The sequence below is a fragment of the Abramis brama genome (assembly GCF_963993115.1).
Source record: "Abramis brama genome assembly, chromosome: 1".
Classification (NCBI taxonomy): Eukaryota; Metazoa; Chordata; class Actinopteri; order Cypriniformes; family Leuciscidae; genus Abramis; species Abramis brama.
The window spans coordinates 17688741-17715367 of record NC_139963.1 but is presented as its reverse complement, the minus strand read 5'-3'; the positions used below and the strand labels follow the sequence as shown (position 1 = coordinate 17715367).

The window sequence follows — 26627 nt, the reverse complement described above, 5'->3', positions numbered from 1 at the left end:
TGTGCACACGCTACATTGATTATGGCCAAGCATGCGCCCTTAAAATAGCATATGAATAACATGCGCAACGCGCCACTGACTTTAAACTATTTTTTCCTGGTTAGTGGCGCAATTGTTTTCTAAACCTGCAAAATAGCATGAAGGAACGTTTGCGCCGGAACACGCCTCCTTTTTTGCGCTGAACCGCCCAGGGAGCGCAAGTTCATTCCCTAGTTTAGTGACGTGCTTCTGTGGAGGGAAAAGCGCGCTTTGCGCGGGTGCAAAATAGGAATGATACATGCGTCAGTGTACAAAGTCAATTGCGCTGGGTGCAAGATAGGGCCCTTAGTCTTTATTCACCTTTTTCTCATGTTTTCTCAACAGAATTCATAAAAGAATAGAATAGAATAGAATAGAATAGAATAGAATAGAACAGAATAGAATAGTTCTAATAGGGGCAAATTGTAACATAGTGTTATAATGTTCCCCATCTGTGCAACATGGGATTTAAACCCTGCTAGTGTCTTCTGCTGGTTAGCGAAGCATTAAAGAACCATATCAACTGTTAAATAACATATTGGAGATTAAAATAATATCAGATTTGTCTAATTTAAAATAAACACGAAAAATAGAGATGAAAAATTAACTAAGAAATGTACTTTTGCTATGGTTAAATAAATGTTCAGTGATATCTTCCAAAGATTTCTGAATTTTGGTGCAATTTTTTCCCTATATAGTGTTGCTATGGCAACTAGTAAATACACTAAGTTTCATCATGCTAGCATGTGTGGAAGTATTTAAAGCAAGGGTGTTACAGCTGGCCCTGCGTTAGGTTGTGCCCCGCTCTCCCCTACCTGATTATAATTTGAACGGTACTGTGATAGTTTGTTACTTTTAAAGTTACTAAATTGCAACTTTGTAATTACAAATATATTTAAATACATGACATACAAGTTTCAATAGAAACGACATTAAAGTATATTTATATTTACAGTAAGTGGGTCAGCTAATTGCATTTAACATAAATTTTAAGTACAACACATTTTTATTTAATTGCACTTAACATTCAATTAGGTGTCTGAAAACATAACATTCATTTTAAATATTCTATTAAAGTATATTATTTCCATATTATGTATGCTGAAGTGCTATACTTCTTTTTCACAAAAGGGCTAGTCAAGCCCCTGTTCGGGAGACAGGTTGGGTGACCAGATGTCCAGATAAAATCAGGACAGTCCCGATTATACAAGCCATGCCCCACGTCCTGATGGAGCTACAGGGCGACGTTTGTCCCGATAATTAGTGTTAGATTTATTCTGATAAATAATAATGCTTTAACCCTCTGAGGTCTGAGCTGTTTTCTGGGCCCTGGAGGTGTTCTGACATGCTCTGACATTTCTGGTTATTTCTGTTACTTGTGACATTTTCATGGCTAATGTCTAATTACACTGTATTCAGCACAAACTCTGCTACAATAATATATCAGCAGCATGTATGTAAAAGTTTGTAGTTTTGAGATAATGACATTTATGCGTGGTTTGTGAAAATACGAAAAAAAAATTCTCACTGAAATAAGGCCATGAAACCCATACTGATTATTTCTTCACAAGACTTTTGAAAATTGTATCACGTAGCCTAGAATATTTGCTCTAGAACTATGTGAAAATCACCCCGACTGCTCATTCAGATAAGACAATATATTGATTTAAAAATGTTACGACGTGTTTTGTGTGAAAAAGCTTTATGCGGAGGTCATTAATATGTAAGCTTTTCACACCTGAGAAAGACAAAGACCCTCCCCTAACGGCCCTATTAGGAGCTATCAGGCCCTGTCATTCTGATATTGGTAACAGTAAGTATTATACAAAGAAGTATACAACCACTGATTCCTCTTCAGAATACTGAGAGTTGCGTAACAAACATGCAGTGAGTAACTGCACAAATGACGGAATCATTTTTTCACGGTCATCTGGTCACTTTAAGAGATGGCGAGAGAATAAAGAGAGGAGGGGGGATAATCTCTGACCTGGATGCAGGAGGAGAAACTGAGTAGGGTCAGAAGGAGGAATACTTGTGACATCCCTTAGTCCTGCTGCTGCTGGCACTGGGAGGGGAGCCGAGGGTCCAAAGGGATATGCTCACCTCATAGGAAGGCTTCAGCTGTCACCACACAACCTAAACCACAGACAGACAGAGAGTCAGAGATCAACATGTTATCAAACAGCAAACCATGATCTGTGATATATACAACATACATTTAGTCTATTCGAAATTGTGATTTTAAAAATACCTCATAAAGCAGAAAACTAGTGTACACAAGGGTACATTTACATGACAACGATGTACTAAAAAGAGAAAAGGTTTTCCTTTGCGTTTTTCGCGTGCATACGACAACGCTGTCAAAATTATCCCCGTTCGCCAAGGATCCGCGAAATTGACTGAAAGCACTGTATTATTCATGCCAGGCCAGTAGTTGGCGATGTGACTTTGTACATAAACACTACACGACTCTTATGCTCACCAAGGCTCCATTTACTTGAACACTAATATTGTGAAATAATTTAAAATAACTGTTTCTATTTGAATATATTTTTAAAATGTAATTTATTCCTGTGATCAAAGCTGAATTTTAAGCATCATTACTCCAGTCTTCAGTGTCACATGATCCTTCAGATCCTTCTGATTTGATGCTCAAGCAACATTTCTGATTATTATCAGTGTTGAAAACTGCTTCTTCATATTTTTGTGGAAATGTAATGTTGTTGTTTTTTTATTAAATGAAGTGATGAATATAGACAGCTAACAATATAAAATTATCATAACACAACATAATATTTTGCTAATTTTCCACATCCCTACTCCCAAAACAAGCCTGGGAACCAGAACTGATGTTGGCTCTTGAGTAATAATGCGAGAAGTGTGGGCCTCATTGGCTCCCTAAACTTATTTCACTGTTTGCTGAATGTAAGCAATCAGGATAGCATACAGAACAAAGAATGTTTGCAGTGCAATTAAGACATGGACTACTGGTCTACAGTATAAAAACAACAGGCTCATTATCCCAGAGTGAAGAAGCCTCTGGGAAAAGGAAGGTCACAGACTGTTGACCATGTCACTGTCTTTGCTCCAAGCTCTTGCTTGCGTGATGAAGCAGATAGTTGTGGATAGGATACACTAACACTTACACTGCATTCAGCTCAATTACTAGCATGCTTTAGAGAGAGGTGATGTTAGAACAGAATATGATGGTAACAGATATGATCACAGTACAGATATAGACTCTAGTAAGCTGCCTACATATTATAGGCTGCAAATGAAATGGATAGTTCACCCAAAAATGCTAATTATGTCATCATTTACTCAACCTCATGTTGTTTCAAACCTGTATGACTTTTTTCTTCTGTTGAATTTAAAAGAATAAATTTGTAACCAAACTGTTCTGGTAACCATTGACTTTGTATTGACAAAAAACACTGATATTTCTCAGCATATCTTATTTTATGTTTCCCCCCAAAAAAGAACAAAGCCAAACATAAACATGGAGCTACATGGGGGTTTATTTTTGGGTGAACTATCCTTTTTAATACATCATAGGCAAGATAACTTCAGTAGGAAGCAATCCCAGAATGTACTGCATTGAGGTCAGTTTACAAAAATGTGATGTTGACAATAACATAGGCTATTCTTTTTGAGTCGTGTGTTAGTATGCTATTACAAATCTGTAGTGTACATACAAAGACAACACAAAAAATGGTTTAATAAAAATGTCAATCTAATTACAATATAACAGTTTTACTAAATATTCAATTGTACTGTGTACTATTTTCAGACTGTTACTTTACTGTAGCAACATGCTAAGAGCAAACTAATGAAATCAGTTGGGTTTTCGCATGCTACTTGTGACACAAAGAGTTGCTGCATACATGCAGGGTCTGTTTCAAGCATGATGCTGCCTTTGTAGTAAACAGAAAGGTACTGTAGCTCACTGATGTTGGCAACCCAAAGTGTAGTAACAGTTACTCACCTGGTTACTGATCCACATCCCACCCCTACTTCAGCTGTAGTCGGAGAACAGAACGAAATCTGAAACGTTTCTGCAAAAAACACCTTTACCATGGAAACATTTTTGGCTAAAACGTTTCAAATTCCATTCTGTTCCAGTCTGGGCAGGTTGGGACAGGCATGTCACTGAAATGATCTTTTGACCTTACTGTGGTGAATACACAAAAATAACAAACAGCAGCATAATGTGTGTGAGAACGGAAGTGAACAAGATGGATGAAGTTTACTACTCCTATCCTATGTGCTATACCACACTATCCCGATTTCATGTTGATTTCAGAATGGTGATTTAATGACTGACACTTTTGCAGAGGTTTTAGACTTTAATAACACTGTGTGCATTCGTGGTAACCATGCTACTACAGATTTAGTATCATTATTTAACTTCACGCTAAGTTCATGGAGAGGTACAGAAAAATTAGAGTGACACATGCCCGAAGCATTTCATCCGCACACCCCATCCACTGCTGGACGCTCAGGATGGTCTGTCAGTGAAATGAGCTTCCGCAACATGGCACAGGACAGAAACGATTAGAGAGGATTCTGCTATTACAATCCTTATCTGAATGCTATGGTTTTGATGATGAATATACAGAGCAAAGGCCAAAAGACTGAATCCGTGTGAAATTAGTTTCTGGTCTAGCAAGTGAGCTGCAGTGCAAAAAAAAAAAAAAAAAGTATATATATATATATATATATATATATATACTGTGTATATATATATATATATATATATATACTGTATATATATACTGTATATATATATATATATACTGTATATATATACTGTATATAAATGTATGTATGTAAATATTATATATATATAATATTTCCTTAATCAGTATTTTAGACTTTCATTAACAAAATATCCAAACATCCTTAAAACAAGATGAATTTACATTAATTGTTAAAATGTATTTTCTATAGGCAGGTAAGTTTATATATATATAACAATTGTCATTTCTACACAAGCTCATTTCATTCACCTCTGGAAGAAGAGAGTTGCATTTCAAAAGAATGAAGTGACGTGAAGGCCAAGTATGGTAACCCATACTCGAAATTTGTCCTCTGCATTTAATCCATCCAAGTTAGTGCACACACATTAGGAGCAGTAAAGACACACACTGCAAACTGTGGACACACATGGCCGGAGCACCCAGGGAGCCACACTGGGAGCCTTGCTCAAGGGAACCTCAGTCGTGGCTATTGAGGGTGGAGATAGCGCTGCTCATTCACTCCCCCACCTAAATTTTTACTTCCGGTATTGAGCATCGAACCGGCAACCTTTGGATTACAAGTCTGACTCTCTAACCATTAGGCCAAAACTGCCCAAAAATTTGCCCACAAACTTCATCGTCCTGGTCCTGGTGATCCACACGTCAATCCCCACGGGCCTCCTGTTTGTCCCTTGTATTTCATGTTCTGCCCGGTGGAATTCCCCAATGACTTTGACGTTGTGTCACATGGCACACCTGATTTCTCACTCAGGGCTCCAGATTAAGATGATAGCACCATCAGAGGGTGGGCTTATTGCCTTCAGATGCTGAGGACTTGGCTGGACTCCCACCCTAGGGTGTGGTAGCTCAGTCTGAGTCTGATGCAGAGTTGGCAGCCATACTTGCCCTGGCCATTGAAAACATGGGGCTGGAAAGGGATCCTCCATCCTGTCTCGAGCGTTCGTGGCTGAATGATTGGTATCTGGGCTCAGAACGTGACTCACAGCCACGCCCAGCCCCAGTGCCTTTCTTCTGGGAAGTGTATGAAGAACTGACAAAGTCATAGAGGGCATCTTTCATTGCCCAGTCCTACTTCACAAGCTCTAGTTCTGAGCCGGGATTGATGCAGGAACTATGCTTGGCAACCAACTTTACTCTCGGCCCGAGCTCTTGCTCCTTGCGACAGCCCCTTTCTGGAGAATCCCCCTGAGGAAGGACCTTCTTTGTCAGGGACAGGGCACAATCTGGCACCAACACTCAGACCTCTGGAACCTCCATGTCTGGCCTCTGGAAAGGATGCGGAAGACTTGAGTGGACTATCACTAGCAGTTATAGACACCATCACTCAGGCTAGAACCCCCTCTACAAGGTGGGCCTATGCCTTGAAGGAGTCTGTTCCCCCAAGGCGAAGACCCACAGAGATGCGTAGTCGGGTCATTGCTTTCTTTCCTGCAGAAGAGATTGGAAATGTGCCTTGAGTTCTGTCTGGAATACTCTCACGTCATCCTGAGACCCTAGCCGGGCTACGTGCAAATTCCCACTACCCTTTTAGGGACCAAGTGGTGAGCTTGCAAGCACTGCCTCGGGATGAGGCAGACTCAGCTTTGTCATTGCTGTGTCCAGTACGCACCCTGCATGTTTACTTGGACCACACGCAGAGCTTCAAAAGCTCTGAGCAGTTCTTTGTCTGTTTTGGGGGACAGCAAAAGGGGAAGGCTGTCTCCAAACAGAGGATGACCCATTGGATTGTGGATGCCATTGCCTTGGCATATCAGGCCCAAAGTGTGCTGTGCCCCTTAAGAGTGCATGCACACTCCACAAGAAGTGTTGCATCCTCCTGGGCTCCAGCAAACGGCGTCTCTCTAACAGACATCTGTAGAGCGGCAGGCTGAGCGATACCCAAAACCCTTCGTGAGATTTTATAATTTGTGGGTTGATCCATTTTCGTCCCATGAGCTATTGAGTATGAACAGGTAAGTTATGGACAATGGGCCGGGTGTACTGCTTGCACACAGCGCCTTTCCCCTCCCTGTGGTCATCTTGTGCGCTTTTTTGTCCATGTGACTTCCCTGGACTGGCGAACCCTGGAAGTGAGTTTTTTCCCCCCTCAGCAGTCGAAACTGGTGGGGGAATACGACGCCAAGTCAAGTCCTCGTGATGCATGCCCTTTTTCTGGTAAGTCCATATACTTAGTAGTGGTTCCCTGATGTTAATCTCATATTATGTATTCTCCACGACGATACGGTTTTCCTAATGGTAAACCTGTTTCTTCCCCTAGGCAGAGCTCTGTCTCTGCCGCCAGATGCTACGTTTCTAGTAGTTTCTCTCTTTTCAGGTAAGGACCTACTACAGGGACCTTTTTTCACGAGTGGTATTTCCTGGTTGGTAAGGCCATGTGATATATTCTCCACATATTAACCTCTCTTATGGCATGATGTGTTTTCCATAGTGAGAGAGCGCTTCCCCAGCACTAATTCTGGTCTGCATAGCTGTGAGCTTTGCTCTCTCAAAAAGAGAGAAAAGGTCAAAAAGACCAGCTGAAGCGACCTTTTCCCATGGTAAATACTGTCCTCTCTGTCCCCACGTGGTACAAAGGTCTACACGGCTTATGTGGGGCATTGGGTAGGTTATTATGTTGCAAGTGCGCTTGTTACCCAGCAAGCGGGGCTTGCCGAAATCTGCACTGGCAAAACCTTGTCATACGGTTTAGCTATTGCGGTTACTATTGTAACCTCTGTTCCCTTATGGAAGGAACAAAGCGTGATGTCCCTCCTGCTGCAACACTGAACTGCCCGCTGAAATGGCCAGGGACACTGTCCTGGCTCTTCAGCACAAACCTGAATGAGTGATGCATGCTATCTCCCTTTTATACCCATATGCTCGGTGGAGTAACTATAAAGAGGCTCTCCAGTGTGTTCATGTTTTTACTGGCAGACGTCAGACCTTGATGGACTCCACATAGGAAATGAACCAGAGAAGATTTCCACATTAAAGACGGCAGAGCCTCAGAGCCACACCTACCTATAATGTAATTGACACAGACCAATGATAGTTTGAAGGTGTTTACCAGCCAGAACTTTTCCATAAAGTTCGCTTTGGCAAGCTGTTTCGAACTCCAGAAACAAACACCAAATGAACTTCGTTTTGGCCTGATTTTGTTCGAGATGACATGACAGCAGTTCATTCTTCGATTTCGCTTAATGTATATATCAGGGTCTTTAGAATCACAAAACCTGCTGCAAAACCCCTGAGTCCTGACCAATGGGAAGAGGGGGAAAAACGGTTTGCTGTGTCATCTTTTACTTTACTTTGATCTTCCAGGTGATTTTACATTTGGAGAAAGCCAAAGCCTGTCTTAAATCCACAAACTATGTTGCAACTCCTGAGGGATGAGCAGTTTTTTCACTAAAGTTGCATGCACCATTTTCTGAATTTAAATTATTTCAGTGAGTTTTGAGAAAAAAATGTTCATTTAAATTCTGCAATTGTTCCATTATACTGGCCATTACACACAAAGCTCTCCTCCATACTAAAGCCTCCAATAGATCACAGAAATGCATTATGTGCACTCTACCAAAAATCTAAATTCTTGTCATCTTGCAGAAATCCATCAGAATGATCAGTAAGGCAGTGTGAGGCCCAATCAAAACTCCTTCAGAGAGAGGAGGACAAAAGTTAAACCCAGACACACAGACAGATAATTACTGTATGGACAGTTGGTCATCCTGGTAGTATATTCATTAACCAAACCAATTGGCTATGGATGTCAAGGTTATGTATAATTATGTAACATGTACACTGAAAAAAGTGAAACAAGCATGCTATTTTAAAATGTATTTTTATATTGGTCTAATTGAAAAATTATGGTTTCTGGTGTCATGAATTGAGAAATACACATTTTCTAGATCTTTTGACATATAAGAGGTCATTGTACTATAAAAAAAAAACGTCTGAACGTTTCAGAACTCAAAACTTCCTCATTAGTCCAAAAACAGTTTTACTGAAACCAAGTTGGAAAAACGACTCGTTTAAAATTTTGTCACATTATTACGTCATAGTGTGATGAAAGACAGCCTCTGCAGAAGAAAATCAACTCCTACATCATTGCCTCTTTATCCTCGCCCACTGATTCGCACATGTCATGTAGTAGTAAAAACGAGAGAGACGCAAACACAGGATTACTCCAACACTCTGTATTTTTTCATTTTTCATTTTTCACTTTGCATTTTTCTTATTAGTGCAATATTTAAATTTGACTACAAATTTATTATTTTTGTACTGTATGTATTATTGTTTGTGTTTGTTGTATTTTTTCGGCACCAAGGGAAGCACTTCCTAATTTCGTTGTACGTGAGTATAAGGAGGATAAAGACTTTCTATTCTATTCTATTCTATTCTATTCTATTCTATTCTATTCTATTCTACAATAGAGATGCCTCTGAGGATTACAAGACGTTCTGAAGTGCCAAGTTGTGGAAAAACAAAGTCTTTGCATTGCCGTCCTTGTGATCCCATTAAGAAAGCATGAATGAACTTCAGTAAGCAAGTAACTTCTGTAAGACATGTTTGTTTTCTTAATTTTACAGTGGATTCATTTTTAAACAAGACACCGTTCGGCGCAGGCTTTTCAGAGAACCTGAAAATAAAAGATGATGCAGTACAGTAATTGGCAGTAATGGCAAAACACTCAAGTGTGTGTAACAGTGTTTTTTTTTTACCATGTGTCACTGTTGCTTTGTCTGATACAGATTGTTTGATATGTACTTGAGTATTTATACTTTAGCGCCACAGTCAAACTGTGAATAGTTGTGATTTGCTGTTCTCCTTTGCTTCGGCATTTATGGGTTTAATGTGGGGGGTTCCCAGATACGGAAGAAAGCACATAGACAATGCTGCTTTTGTTATTGTTCTGATCTAAGCCAATTACTGCAATCCTTTTCAAAACAATTCCACACATGTAATGGTGGGGACGTTGAAAATTATTTTAATATGCAAAACTGTTTCCCAATCATAACAGTGGGCATTTACTTCCAAGTCTTGATTGGGGAGTGTTTGAAAGAAAGGGTCAACATTAAGATAGAAAAGAGCTTATTACTTCTAAATTATGATACATTTTAAAGTTAAAATCTTGGTAAAACTATAAGTGGACCTCAGAGAACATTATAAAATCTAAAAAAATAAAATAAAATAAAAAATTCAGTTTGGCTGAAAAACACTCCCCAATAGAGGGCAGGAACAACCTGTCACTCACATGAGATTGACCAATAGCAATTGACCACAACCATTTAACCATTTAATCAATTCCCAAAATCCCACAAAATCAAGTCCTGCAGTAAATTTGTTCTTGTTCAAGAAGCTGTTTCAATTGGATGTACGTCACAATAGAGATAAAACGACAATCGCAACTTCAGTTAAGCTGACTTTAAGGTTTGATCAATTCTGGCAAGAACTGCCTACTGTCTGTCTGACCAACATGTGCAAGTCACAGCTCCATTTTGTTACATGCTGTTAAAGCAACTTTAAAATCAGCCAGTGGGTCAGGAAAAAGTACACCAGAGGCACTTTTTAAATTCATTCCCCACGCTGTTGCCTCAGACACCACTAACACTGAGTGACAGATTCAACACCTGAGACCTTGCCTCACACACACGCTGCAATTCTGTTAGTAGGAGTTTGTTTTTGCGGATGGGGAATATTGCCTAGGAATAGTACTTGAGTCCTATTAGGCTAATCTCACTTAACAAGACTAAGTAAAAATTGACAAAGGGATATCTTCAAGCCTATCTAAAACTGCAACTTTAGCCAACTCTCATATCACATCTTAAGCCAATTTCTGACAACAATAGCTAAAAAAGTGACAGGGGCACAGATGCGCTTTTAGCAAATTAGATGAGGCCACGCTTAAAATCGGTTGTGAAAATTGCGAAATAATGACTAGTGGCACAGAGGCCGAAGGTAATGAGATACTGTATAAAGACAAAACGCCATTAGCAGAATGTGAGCATGCATGCATGCAGCCTCAGGGCTTTCTTTCCACCTCAGCTCTTACAATCTGTCAGTGTATAAATCTCTCTTCTGATGCATTTAAATAAATCTATATATTCTAGTTTGTTGGGTAACATGACTGACAGAAGCTAATTATTAGTATTAGCTATTCAAGCAAATGTCACACTAGTTATGAAATAATAAGTTATGACTGGTTGATATAATTTAGTAACGAGCATTTGACCAGTTTCAAATAATGAAAATGTAGGTTATGTATATAATTGCAAACACTCAGACATATTAAATATGTAATAAACTAGTCTCCCTTATTGTAAGTCTATTAATAATACATTTACTTTTGGTACATAAATGCTGTACTAAAACATGTCTTTAGTCATCAGTGTCATGAATATTTTTTTGTGGAAAACGTGATGCACATTATTTTTCGGAATTCTTTAATGAAAAGAATGTTAGAAAGTTCAAAAGAACAGCATTTATTTGAACTATAAATATTTTACAATTTAAATGTCTTTACGATCAGTACTGTCAGTACTATGCTGAATAAAAGTATTAATTTCTTAAAATAAAAACTGAACGGTAGTGTATAATACTAGTAACAGTTCATTAGTAATAGCAATAATTAAATAATATTTGTCACTGTGTTCAAATTCACTACAGAATTTAATTACAGAGGAGACTGTAAATGTCTCTTAACAAACAAAGCAGCAACGCATTGAGCATTCACTCATAATTTACAAGTGCCACACAACAACCATTGACTATTTGTATTTAAAGGCTCACTTTAATCCTGGCATTTTGCAAAATGGAAACATTGACTGTCATGAAAGAGAAAACAAACCTCTCTGACTGAAGAGCACAATGCAGGGCTGCTCTCGTGCCCCTCTGAAGAGCGCAGTGAGAGTTTGGTGGACACATGGGCAGTGTGTATTTACAGCCATGCCATTGTTGTGTGGTCTCGGATGATTGACCCAAATCTGAGTGGATCCATCGGTGAAACAATTAATAGAACAGTGATGGTCAAACAGACTGAGATCTGACATATATACACGGGCGAATATGCAATAAGCTTAGCAATAAGGTGCACTGAAACCCCTTTCCCAGTGAAATGAGGCTGGTGAATCTGAAGTTTCAATTGACTTTACAACCAAACGATGACATGACTATGTTACTACATACAATAATCAATAATATGCCCGCAAACAAACACTTCACAACTTGTTTTTTTTTTTTTTTTAAGTCAACATAAAACCTATTTTAGTTATCATTTCTGAGTGAAACAGAAAATTCAGCAAGACAAAATGTAAGATGGGAAATTATAATCTATCAGGAACTGATTATATTGTGAAAAAGTGATACATACAGTACTGTCCCTGAAGAGTATGATGTCAGCAAGTCATATTACATTTTGATAAAAGATAAGGAAGACATACAGTTTTTTGCATTGTGCACAACACCAGTCACACATTAAGAAAATAAGAAAACAAACAAATATATACATAAATAAAAAAGATTTGTTAAGGCCAGTGATATGACTGAAATGTTAATCTTATTTACAACACGTTAAACATAAACATTTGTTATAGGCACTATTTATTTTTTATGTTTTTAGATGTAAAACATTTGAGAATATAAAAAGTATGCACTTTGCAGATGCAGATATTCTTCACTCATTTGTTTGTTTTATATCTTTAAAAATGCATTTAAAATTAGATAAGAGGGTTCACGTTGTAAATGTATAATTACCTATAGTAGGTCGAATTCAATAAGCACTGTATTTGTAAGCAATAAGGTGCGAGGGGCTGTGCTGTATGGTGAATAAGTCACGGCTGAAGGTGACTCGTTCATCATACAGCACTAGCCTCGAGTACCTTTATTGCTTTTATAAAATGGTTACCACACAATACAAATATTAAAGCAAAAACATTTATAATCACTACTTTCATTAAGTAAAATCACTAAATGCCTTCCTTCTGCTGGATTTTTCTTGAAATAAGAACAAACATATGTTTATGTTACTAAGGGTGTTGCGCAGTGATACACAGAACCGCTGGGTGAAGCAGTCATAGTCATGCTTTATCATGAATAAAACACAGCTATTGACCAATCAGAATCAAGGTCTGGAACTAACCATTTTATAATAGCATGTAGGCAATAACAGCCAGCCAGACAGTGTGACCTCAAAAGACTGTCCCACTATTCCTTATTTACCCCATTAAACTTGGGTAAAAGAACAAGTGCAGTTCCCAGAGCGCCTCTTGCCCACTGGGACATGACAGTTCGGAGCCCATGATCTGATTAGGAGCTCACAGACACTTCAGAGATACCATTGTCATGAACCAGCATGTTGGCAAGGTTGTATGCCAATGAGGAACGCGGTAGGAAACGTCTGAGAGTGCCAGTGCTGCACAGCCCTGTCACATCACACCCCAAATGTTGTCACTTGATGGAGGTTCAGATTAATGTCACTGCTTCTGTGCCTGTGTCAGCAGCTATACTCACTGACTGCCGCTGACTCCATCTGCAACTCTTACTCTACCACACCATTTCCATCAACACCATGTCTGATATGCCACAGATGAGAATCAATGGTTCTGTTTCAAAACCAACTGTGCTGACTGTCTGCTGTCTACATAGGTAGCATCCTACATCAAGTAACTGGTTTGGAACACCATATAGGAAGCAACTCTTTGTGTCACAAAAATATCACTTTATTTCACATAGATATTGACTAAAAAATTCAATTTGAATAAAAAATAACTATTTTTACTACCAGTATTTAAAAATTGAAATTATATCCAGTCACTTCATCCACCATATTGGATAAATATGATGTATGATGAATAAAAATATGGTACAAATTATATTCTGTTTAATGTTGTTGCGGAGCTGCGTAGGTCTGATTTCATTGGATCTTAATGCAGCTTTCGACACAATTGATCATGCCGTTCCTATTGAAAAACTTAAACAGGACATTGGTATTCATGGTGTTGCCCTATGGTGGTGTCCCACAAGGTTCTATACTGGGACCATGTTTACTTGCTTTATTTAATATACACCTCAGTTACATTTTTTTCAAAAACATGGCATCTTGTATCACTGCTATGCGGATGATACCACAATGTGCCTTCCTGTAAAGTCAGGAGATGATGCCACTTTAAATTCTCTCTTTGATGTCCTTAGGATGTTAAAATATTTGGCCAAAATAACTTATCTTACTTTTGGAACAGCCTTTTGCTTCCGCAGTGTGTTTATGATGCTTAAATGCTTCCTATGTAGGCAGCCCACTAGGTTTTGGAACAGAGTCTGGATTTATGATCTTCATTCATCCCCTTTCTTCCACTATCTCATGCTGTCTTTACAGATCTCTGAGTTTGTAGTGGACAAGCAGGCACATTTATGATTGCTTCATGCTGAAACAACTTCAGTTGTGAAAAGCATGCCTTGCTTAGAAAACACAAAAATAAATGTTTATATGATTCATCGCTTATGTTAGCTTGAGCATCAATTGCGAACATTTTTACAATAGAAGTCAATATTATACGCCTACACAACTGCTTTAGTTTGAAAACAGCTCAGACTAAAGCAGTTGTGTAGGTGTCTTACAATGTAGGTTTCTGTTGTAATAAAGGGGTTTTCAAAACCACTAGCAAATATTAAACATCCTGGAGCGATTGAGCTACAAACAAAAATGATGCCTCAAATCATGCAGGCTGTTGAGAAGAGGTGTGCTGTTTATAAACGAAATAACTGAAGATTTTAGAAAATCTAGGAATATCATCTTTTTACTTTTTTAGCCAGTAAGCCAAAGATCACTCTATAGCAACATAATAAAACCCCCACCAACACCCTATCATTGTTAGAGCAAGTTTTGCACCAGCAAATCTCATTCATATCACTTTATAAAATAAAAAAAAATATAGAGTTAATCCTGTATAACCTCCTGAACCTCCCAGTAACGTTGCTGTACATTACCAAAGGAAAAACATTAATAAGGAATGATGGCATTCCCTTGTGAAAAATAAGTACACTTTAAAATACACTTTAGCAAAAGAGAATATTACCGATATAATATAGGAATATTCTTAAGTGCGGCCTGAATGCAATGTTTTCGGACATTCAGTTTAGTATATTGCAATATTATTGTTTTAAAATACAATTGTCATATCGAATAACACACTACCGTTTAAATTATAATCAAGTACTTTACATGTGCTATAGTATGTTAGTCAACACATCAAAATAAGAGTACTTATTTAAAGAACAACAAAAGATTATTAAAACATAATGCTTTAAAATGTACTTAAAGTAAACTTTTAATTTTGCATTATTACAATGTGTGCTTAAAAGGGAACTTAAGTGTGTTAAACAGTCATGAAAGTGTACTTTGTTTAAGTGGTGGTCTTTTATGTTTTATGTTGTGCTTTAAAAAAATACTTTTAAGGAAAAGTGCACATTCAAAACAAATAAGCGTACACAAAATGTACTGCTTTGTGAACTAAATTTGTGAATCAAAGTGGTTGGTATGTGTGCATATGGATGGTGACTGAGAGAATGTTTTATTTTACATGACAGTGTTTTAATTTTGTGTAAGAACGCTCAACAGTAATTGTATTAATGTTGCTTTAGGTTCTGCATATTAATTTCAGCAACCCTGCTGCAAGGTATTAGAAACCCTATATCAGTCAATGCTTCATTTAGTAACCCATACTTAAAGTGATTCAGTGCTGAAAAAAAGAATACATGCTTGTGTAAGACTGGAAAAAAAAAACTGGAAGAGAGGGCAACTCTCTGAGAGAACAAAGGAAATTAACATTTGAACTCACTCTTGTGCACCATTCGAGGGTGTGTCTTCCAGGCAAATGGCCTCCTGCTCCCAAAAAGTGTAAACTCTGAATGCAAATTTCCATTGTTAGCAAATGTTTCCATGTGAAAGAAGTTTCTGTCTTGGTCTGAGTATATAATGAATTGCAACAAGAGGCTCGGGGCGATTTGTAACTCAAATTAGCCCGTGATGCTGAGTGTATGCAAAACTTCGCATCATGTATTTTATATGTCAGGTTCGCATCTTCTCTCTTTATTCCAGAGCATTTGATGTTTTGTATTTATTATCTTTGAACTGATTATGAAATTGGCATGATATTAACCTGACATAATAAATTGTTACATTTGATTTTATTCCAACTGACTCTGAAAATGTTTTCCCAAGTAGATTAAACGGATTCGTATGTTCCCGCAAGTGATGGATGAACAATTAATTTCTTTCCAAACAGCAAACAGCAAAGGTATTTTATATAGCTGTTCACATGGATAATGACTGAAAAGAAAAATATTCCTATTAGGTTTTCAAGCACTGCACCTGAACAACAACCAATTTACTGGGTGAGTGAACTTGCTTATAGATGCATTGCTTATGTGTGTGTGTGTGTGTGTGTGTGTGTGTGTGTGTGTGTGTGTGTGTGTGTGTGTGTCAGATTTTGCCTACACTGGAAGGACTAAAATGTCCCCAAAGGGATTGTAAAACTTTAAACCACCAATTTATAATTAATTATAGCTCCATTTAATTACTATTCTATATTTATAAAGACTCATTAAGACCTATACTGCATTATAAGAACAGTTACATTTATATATATTTTTTTATACTTATAAGTAATGCATTTGCTTTTTTAATGTGCATGCTCATAATCCATTATTCACTGATTTATAAATTATATATAAATATAAAAATAGTTCCAGAGACACTTGTTTATTAATTTTGTAATTTAGTTTTAGTAATTTTGATTGGTTAAAATCTATTTCTCCTCAGACATGTGCATGGAATTTCTTATAGCAGTTTGAAATTATACTTTAAAAAATATTGTTGCATTGTTTTGCTAGTTTGTAACATTAAAAAAGATTTTAAAAATTCAGCTGTTTGCATTAATGATTTCTGTGTTTCCCCCCATTATTTTATTACAGAAATGATTGTTCATTAGAACATAAAGTAAACAACTTAAAATGTATAAGCACATCTTCATGATTTCTAAACATTTGTTTTCACTTTACTTAAAGCCATCAATGATGCATTTATAGAGGTTAGTAACTGTATTATTACTTACAACAAGTATTTATAAGAACTCAACACGGCTATTAATGGCAATATATTCACTTATTTGACAAATAAATCTGAATTACTAAAAGGTGTGACTATAATATAATAACATTATAGCAATGCAGGTTGCATCTTTATAAATACATTCATGGAACCATACGTCTGACTAATTAATAGGCTACTTTTTAATCAGTATTAATTTATTAATACTAATGAATCAGTTTATAATGGATTATGAGTATGTGCATTGAAAAACCAAACGCATGCACATTAAAAAAGCAAATACATTACTTATAAGTATAAAAAATATATAAATGTAACTATAACTGTTCTTATAATGCAGTACAGGTCTTAATGAGTCTTTATAAATATATTTAAAGAATAGTAATACTTGCTTATAATGAATTATAACTCCATTTATCAGAATTTATAAGTATATATATATATATATATATATATATATATATATATATATATATATATATATATTACTAGCTCAGTATAAAATAATAGAGGTCAATGCCAAGTCCTCATCATGGCAGAAAAACAAATATGTGTGTGTGTGTGTGTGTGTGTGTGTGTGTGTGTGTGTGTGTGTTTGTTACGGTTAAGTGGCTGGATGATTAATGTGACGGGTGTGTTGGCCTTAACCTCAGAACACCTATAAGGCATCTTCTTGTATATCCTAAAATAGTAATATCAACACTTTAATCCACATCGACAGCCCTGTCAACTCACTGACAACATGCATTGTCTGAATACTATCTGAAGGCATGACATGGATATGGGTTTTAGAGAGCAGAGGAAACACCATGAAACTACTTTCCTTTGTCAACATGAGTCATTAATATTTCACACAACTGAATTAATAGCAGCTTTTCCACCATCTTGCCGAATGGGTTTCATTGTGGAAACATGCTGTTTCATGCCAATTTGGGTCAGCTGTTCTTTTTTCACTGCACTGCCACTGGGGAGGAACACACCGAAAAGTAAAAGTTCCCAGACTAGCTATAAAGTACATTAATTGGCATAATATGATATAAGAAATATATGGATGTTTAAGGTTTAATGTGTTCGCTAGCACTTTAAACCTCACTGCCACATAAACATCAGACTAAATTAAAGCTGCAAGCAACGATGAAAGGGCCCTCGCACCGTTGCCAGCTGGTGTCGCTATGACTGTAACTAAATTTTAGCGTTTATTTTGTGTTCATAACAATAACATGAAAAATGCTGCAATGCAAAAATACCAAAGTTGTCCAGAAAGTAAAAAAGGCTTGACATCAGACAACTTAGCTACATGTAATAAATGGTCTGATATGAAGGTATGTTCTTGGAGATTTGGAACGCTCTGTCATTTGTCTGTAAGAATCCATTAACAGCCCATTTGCAGTGATTTTCTGGGATTTCTGTCTGTGCCTGCAGATGCTTCACATGGTTTTACCTTTCACATCATCCCATAAGCTAACCATCTGGAGGTTTTAAAGTATTTCTGTGAGGCTTTAAATTGAATTCATCTTCTTCATTAGAAATATTCCATAGGCATTAAGTTAAAAAAAAATAAGCCAGAATGTTCCTTCAATATTATCATGAACCTGTGATTTGTTGTTTCACAGGATACATAGACACCGTCATTGTTGAACCTTCAGTGCATCTATAGTTGAGAAACAGAATTAGTTCTGCCAGTGCTTTTTGTGTTTATAGTGCTGATAATGTGTAATGTGCTTGCTAATGCACTGAATGAATGCTATATGATAAAGAGAACATTGATTATTCTAAATATCTATATTTTCAAAAATATAATTGCATTACCACCAGGCAAACACACATGGGGTTTGCTTAAGGCTCTTTAGCCCAAGTCATCAATATTTAACATAGCTGCCATTAGCATCACTTAGTCTCCAGTGATTTCTGTGCACAATTAAGTAAAATATGGATGAGTGAAATGTGCATTAAAGAGTCTGACGAAGAGCGAGGAGAACAGATGGCAAAAGAGAGAGAAAGTATATTCTATTAATGATCATTCATATGTTAAATAGAGAGGTACTTAATTGATCCTCAAGGGAGAATTTATGATGTTAACGCACAGAACTAATGATGAATGATGTAAAAATGGCTAATCTAATTACCATTAAAACTGCTCAAAAGAGGAAGCAGCCAACTTAAAGCCACAATCAGAAGTTGCTGCTAGCTTTTAAGGGCACACCATAGTCACAATACGGTTCTGAGTGGAAGAAAGATTTCTACAAGCTCTCATAACAATATCCTTCCAAAAAAGCGCAGAGGAGCACACAGTTACACTCAACATTCAGAGCGAGCAGGGCTGGACTTACTCAAAGGTTACAGGTCCCCTGTCAAATGCCAGGAAGATTTTCCAGAACCACAGGAAAGGGTAGCATAAGCCGCTTTTCCACTGAAATTACCCGGAACAATTTGTCCCGGGAACTTTTTTACGAGGAACTTTTTTCCCCCCAGACCTGTTGCTAGCCGCGTTTCCACCTCGGTCTAAAGTACCGTGAAGATTAGGCAAATAGTACGGTGACGTAGGACTGCGTGCGACTTTACAGTTCCCACTGGATTTCATCCTCTGAATTTAGGCTTAATAAAGCCTGAACCTCGTCGTCGGTCCATCAGCTGTATTTTTTAAACTCCATTGTTGATTTGAATAGCAGACGACTGTGACTGTACACACAGCAACAGATGGCGGTTGAATAAAATGCTGTGTGGAGTCAACCAATCAAAATGCGGCATGAACTCGACCAATCAGCATGTTCAACGCCCAAGTTCAACGCCCAAGTCCCACCCCTGAAAGTTCCTGAACTTTGAAAAAGTATACTACCTCGCGAGCAGGGACTTTCGGAGGGGTAAATATTTCCCCGGAACTTCATTTAGACCTGCAGTGTAAACACACCGAGTACCACCCCAAAGTTCCTAGTTCCTGGGGAAAGTTCCTGCGGTGGAAACACGGCTATACTGAGTAATTTTTACAGAGGTAGGAAGGCAACACAGCACGTCCAAATCCAATTATCTATTGAGATACATTTATTAGCTGAGTGATTTTTGAAGGCAGCATATAGACAGACAGTATCAAAATCTTTGTTGATCCTGGAACAACATTCCAATTAACCAATCACATTTGAGGGACAAGTTTACAGTTCACGTCAAGTTTAGGCTTACAACCAGGGTGAGGTGCTTCAACATCAGTGTTATTCACCATCATTTCCCTCTGGTTTTAGGGATATGTTATGGGTAGGGTTAGGTTTAGGGGTAGGGATATGGTTAAGACAAAATTTTCAGACAGGAATGTTCAGAATCAACAAAATACTGTTTGTCTTACTTGGCTAAATCAAGGCTCCTTGTGTAGTGTGAGCATCACTGTGAATCAGATCTTGATTCACAAGAATGTTATAACCAAATGTTTTTTGGTCCCCATTGACTTACATAGTATGATATGTTTGTTATCTAAAATACTATGGAAGGCAATGGAGACCAGAAACCGCTTGGTTACGAACATTCTTCAAAATATCTAATTTTGTGTTCAACAGAACAAATAAACTCCTTCTGGTTTAAATGATGGCTGCACGTATAGGCTAAATCAGCGTCTTCACATCAAGGGAAATGTTTGGAATAACAAGCAGGACTGTGCGGCACAGCTTGCCCTTTATATTGTACAACAGACCAATTAAATTAGGCAGAATAACTTTTTATATGTTTGGTTGACTGTGTTTTATTTTGATAATGAACAGTCTGCGATATGAAGCAACGCCAGAACTGATACTATGTTGTGTGAGAGCGCGATGCGCGATTGCATCACTTGGATTTGTTCCACTGCTGGGAAAAAAAACGTAATACTCTGTTATTTATAGTCATACAGATAATATGACATCATTCGAAACAGTAAAATGTATATTTGTATTTGTGTACATTCAAAATGACTACAAAATATCATGCCATTAAAAAATAAATAAAACAACATGATGCGCTGCTTTAGCGCGTCTCGGTCTCTTTAGATCTTTCTGGCGCTCACCAAAAATGAACCAAAATACAGAGAATAGCCTTCTTGGCGCGCCTACTTTTGAAAGTCAACATTTCGATTATTTAACGTTAAATGCATTATATATGCCTGAGTCACTTTGGAATAAATCACAGCGTGTTTCATGATAAAACGTGACTTACAGTCCGGAAAATAGGCTACAGTATAGGTTATAGCAAATTCAGACCAACTGCTGGTCTACACAGAGAGAAAGCCCTGTCTAGGCTCTTCTGTTGTGTCGAGCCATTCGTTAGTAGTTGTTTGATGAGAAAATTAAATGTAGCCTAGTTGCAATACACGCGTTAAGATTTTTAAGCTCCGTGCAACTGCAGCAGCGGACTATTAGGCTATTAAATATTAGAAATCTAATACTCAAGCTGTTTTCTCATTTTTCTACTCTTAATATTAAATAAAAAAAACGACTGAACGAAAGATACACGGATTCTCTTGAACCACCACCGCGTTTGCGGCAGAAAACTACTGCAGTGCAGCCAAAATGCTCTGTTCGACTTTTCTGAGATCCTTCACTCTTCCCTGTGGATGACCTGTGACCTACTTTCTGTAAGATCTGAATTTTCCACGGTTTGAATTTTAGAAAACTGAATTTGAAGTTCTGAATTTTTTCTTCATCTTGAAAACTTGAATCTGTATTTTTTAAATAAATATTTGCAGTCTAAGAATTCAGAACAAAAAAATACATGTCTAAAAAATTCAGCCATGAAAACATTTCAATTTGTTACATTTCAAATGTTCAATATTCGTTTAAAGAAATCAAATTCAGAACTATTTAAAATACCACATAAAATTCTATTTTGTTAGATTACACTTGTAAATAATTCAAATTTACACAATTCAAATTCAAATCATATTGTCATATTATAAGCTCCATACCATCATACTCCAGTCTTCAATGCCATTGTAACATGCTGATTTAATGCTCAGTTAGTCTATTAAGCGCTTTGAGTGCAGAGAAAAGTGCTATATAAATGTAATTAATTTATTATTATTATTATTATTATTATTATTATTATTATTATTATTATCATCATCATCATCATCATCATCATCAATGCAGCCTTGGTGAACATAAGAGACTTCTTTCAAAAACATTAAAAAATCTAAATGATTCCAAACCTTTGACCAGTAGTGTACAGGAGCGAAAGAAGCAAAAATGTGCAGAATGGTTATGGGATGGCAGTAGTATACAGCTGAGAGGAATAAGCAGTGTGTGTGTGTGTGTGTGTGTGTGTGTGTTTTCCAGTGGTCTACAATAATCATTCCCCTCTGGTCTCCTTGGATTTAGTGACATTAATTCAGTCATGCCCAGGACAGAGTGCCAGAAAAAGCCTCTAGCAGTCGATCTGGTAATGAAAACGGAACAAGACCTGCAGCCCAGACGGCTTTTGTGACCTTTTGAGCTCAGCTCAGACTCCCAGGCACCCTGGTTTCTTCACTAAACTGGAGTTGTTCTTCACCTGCTGATTACTCAACACAAAGCCTCAAATGACTCAGACACATGCTGATCTGAGATTGTTGAATATACAGAAGAAACACATCGATTCAGAGTGCACCTGTTTACACCTGCATTCTCTGATTAGCAAGCGCTTCTGTCCAGGTCACTTTGTCATTGTATGCATGTTGTGACTTTTACTACACTTATATTGACAAGAAATAAGAGACGACGGGGTGTTTTATACCAGTGATCCACCATAAAGAGAAAAAATAACAGATTATCAAGCACACAGCTTGATGTCTCAATGTTTTTCTGTATCCAGTAGAGAAATCTGCGAGGCTGTGGATTATAAGGGTGAACTCCGATGCCCTTTGGGGTTACCAACAGGAGAAGCTTTAAAAACATATTGCACAAGCTTACGGTCTGAGCAGATGGGCTTTAGTGCTAAAGGTGAACCATGATGGGATAGTGATTTTACATTACAAAGGTCCAGGGCTTGAGAGGATAAATCTCTGTAAGACCTTTCTGAATTCATCTAGCCTCATCTGCTCTTTTCCTCAAAGCGGCAGGCTAAACTAGATTTGCATTTCATGAGGGGAATACTGCACCAGTGCATGCAATGTGTTAAAGTTTTATGTAAGTTTAGGTTTTAGACTGGTTCTATGTTAATGCAATGCAGTATCAGATCAATCAGAGTCAATCAGCATTTTTGAACAAATCTTTTAATTGAACAAATAATTCCTGTTCATTTTCATGCACTGACTTCCAAGTCTCTCTCTTTTGAAGCGCATGACTTCTTTGGTGGCCTATTCCAGCAAATAGGTTCAGGGCTGAATTTAATTGCAAAAGTTTATGGAGCTGTTCAGAACAAATCCCAACCTGAATGTTTGAGGAATATTCATATGACACTGCCTTGCAAGCACTATAAAAAAAAATTGATAGGATGCTCTGACAAAGTGTCGTTCTCTTATAACTCTTTTATTTTCAAACAGGTTGAACAAACAGGTAGTACCGCCTAAAACTCATGCTGTCCAATGTTCAATCAAACAAAAAATCTCAGGGTATGTTTACACAACAACGATATGCTTAAAAGTTTTAGTAGTTTTTCCTTTGAGTTTTCTGCATACAGACGACACCATTGTCAAAACATTCACATTCACACGGACCCGTGAAAACGTCTAAAAACACTGTATTCTGCTGCCAGGCCATTAGATGGCGACGAAACACTATAGACTGAACACGTAATATGCATGTGCATGACGTTATCGTCTTCAGAGATTTGTGTTTTTGTTGTTTACACGGAGACTGGTTTCAAAAATTAGCAATTTGAAACCCATTTTCAAAAATTTGCGTTTTCAGGCACCCAAAACGCTGTTGTCGGGTAAACGAACGGCCAAAGCGCATAAAAAGTTTTACGTTTTTAGTTTAAAAAGGTGCTGTGTAAACAGCCCCTCAAAGAGAGCCAGTCAGTGTTTATATTTTTCAGAAAAATTCACCTATGAATGGATGATTTACAGTCTATGGAAGCTTGTTTCTGGCATGGAATAAAAAAGGAAATTATCTCACAATTCCAATTATCTCACTTTTTTCTCAGAATTGTGAGATATAAACTCGCAATGGCGAGAAAAATGTCAGACTTGCAAGATATAAACTCGCGATTGTGAGAAAAAGTCATAATTGCGAGATATAAACTTGCTATTGCGAGAAAAAAGAATTGCGAGTTTATATCTCGTAATTCTGACTTTTTCTCGTAATAGCGAGTATACCACAATTCTGACTTTATAACTCATTATTGCGACTTTATATTGCACAATTCTTTGAAAAAAATCAGAATTGCAAGAAATAAAGTCAGAATTGCGCGATAAAAACTCGCTACTGAGAAAAAAAGTCAGAATTGCGAGTTTATATTCTGACTTTATAACTCACAATTGCGACTTTATATTTAGAAAATTCTGACTTTTTAACTCGTAATTGTGACTTTATATCTCGCAATTCTGAAAAAATATGTCAGAAATTTGAGATAAAAAGTCGCAGTTATCTTTTAAATTTGTTTTATTCCATAGCGGAAGCAAGCTTGCATAAAAGTCTACTGAGATATAGTATTTAAGTATTTTAACATTCAAAAAAATGACACACTTCAGCTTTAAATTTCACACAGAAACAGCAATTCAGAATGTGGTGAGAGTATCACAATACTGAAGCGCTATCAAATCATTCTAATCACTCAAGGAATGTGCCAGGAAAAGAGGATTTCAGGACACCGAATGCACAATAATAGTCAGAGGAGGGATGTGTGCAAATGCTTTCTAGCATTAACTGGGTAGACTATCAGAAAAAGAGATTAAAATTTGCAAGGTACAATGTTTCATCTCCCTCAGGATTTTAATTGAACAGTGTTTCAAAATTAAACGGTGCCTTCCAAAATTAAATGACATGCAAAAACACAAACAATTATGCTCACAAACAAACTGTGGTTCTTGGACAGGGACCCGGGGCCATATAAACTTAAATGTATTTAAAATAATACAATATTCCAACTGCAAACTGAATTGCAATGCTAAAAAAGCTTAACAATTTGGATAATGTGATCATGTACTCTAGAGGGTCAGTTCACACCTGGTCAAAGCTGGCAGCGCTGTGAGAATAATGTTCTTTGATTTCTCCAGTGAGCGTTCAGTCAACATTACTGGGAAGGAAGCTAGAAGTAATGCAGGTTGATGCCTCTTATGTCACTTGGGATGTCGCTGGCTGTTAAGTTTGGATGCAGTCTTGGATTATTCAAAATAAAAATTATATATTACGTTTGGGATCTGAATCTAGGTCCCTGTATTTGGCAGAGGACTTATCCAGAATACCAATCTCCGTCCAAACTTCACAAAAGTATTTTCTTTATAGGAAACTGCGGTGATACGTACAAACTCCAACGTAATAAAAAGTTTCCATATTCACGTTCATCTGTTCCGGAAAAAATAAACACGCTTTTAGTGCCACTCACTGGACATTTCACTTTGAAACTGTCGTGAAACGTGCACGACGCAACGTATTTTGCGTATTGCTAAAATGGCGCCACATGTAGGTTTTTCTAATGAGACCAGGCTGGTACTTTTTGACTGCACTAGTGTAATTTACACATTTAGCCAGTATGTGCATTGCCTGGGAAACAAACTGTTCCCATTAATAGCACCTTGCTCTTGCTTATTTCCTCTGTCTGTATGTATAGAGTAAAACACTAATCTCACTGTAAGTGAACAGCAACGCTCCCGAGCTGCCAGCAGCCTGTGTTTGTGTCAGATGACACATCATTTTTTAAACAGTGCTTGTTTTAAACAAAATACCATAGTAATCCCATGTTCCAGTGTCTAATGATACTGGTCTTCATCAAACACAGAGCCACTTGCCCAGACTGTGACTGTGTTGAGTATGAACAAAGTCCCTTTAAGGAAAATCAGTTCCCTGTGAAGCTTTTTGTCTATCTAGCTCTTAGCTCCTTCAATGCGGAATGAACAAAATCTCCCAAATTGTAAGCAAAGATTATCTGGACACAATATGATAGCAAGAGTTAAATCAGTCTAACTGTTAATAAATTATGTGATGATGCAAAACAACAGGCCTCATTTTCATTATGCAAAGTACATGAAATGAAACCTGGGGGTGTTCCAGTAAGATTTTCCCATATGTGTTTGTTATTAATACATCAGAATCAATAATTAATAACATGCAGTTAACAAAAGAAATGATCAGTAAATAAAGCTCAGTCTTTTATATCTGCACTATGTTGTACTGTATGTCAGGAACAAGACATAGCTTTTTACTATACCTTTTACACTCCATATACATTATTTATGGAATAATGTCAGACCAAGATCAAGGGATGAATACATCAAGTTGAGAGCAGGTATAAGGATATGCTGCGATGACAAGGACCCAAAGAAATCACCCTGACTGACCATCAGTGGAACGAGACCCAGAAAAAAGGGAAGTTGTAGGTGGAACAAGCGGTTTAAAGAGTTGGTAGGCAAAAGGTAACATGTTTGAAACCAAATGATGATTATGTGGCCATAAAAATAAGTTTTTGCATTCTGCAGCTGGAGAAACAGAGCCACGGCATACATGTACAAGCACACGTACGAGCACACACAGAGAGAGAGAGAGAGAGAGAGAGAGAGAGAGAGAGAGAGAGAGAGATAAACACTTACTGTAGGTGTTAGGTGAACCACATCTTATTTTCCAGTTAGCCAGGACTTTTTTTTTTCTTTTCTTTTTTTTCTTCAAAAGATCTCTGTGTTA

The 26627-nt window shown here is 37.3% G+C and overlaps 1 protein-coding gene across 1 annotated transcript in view; it reads right to left on the bottom strand.

The window, feature by feature from the left end:
* The window catches only part of gcgra (glucagon receptor a), a 69767-nt gene that overhangs the window by 26152 nt on the left and 16988 nt on the right, over window positions 1-26627 (bottom strand). The window contains exon 2 of the mRNA XM_084123551.1: window positions 2006-2154. Coding sequence (XP_083979677.1) covers window positions 2006-2059 — 54 coding nt within the window. The 5' untranslated portion in view covers window positions 2060-2154. The remainder of the gene's footprint in view (window positions 1-2005; window positions 2155-26627) is intronic.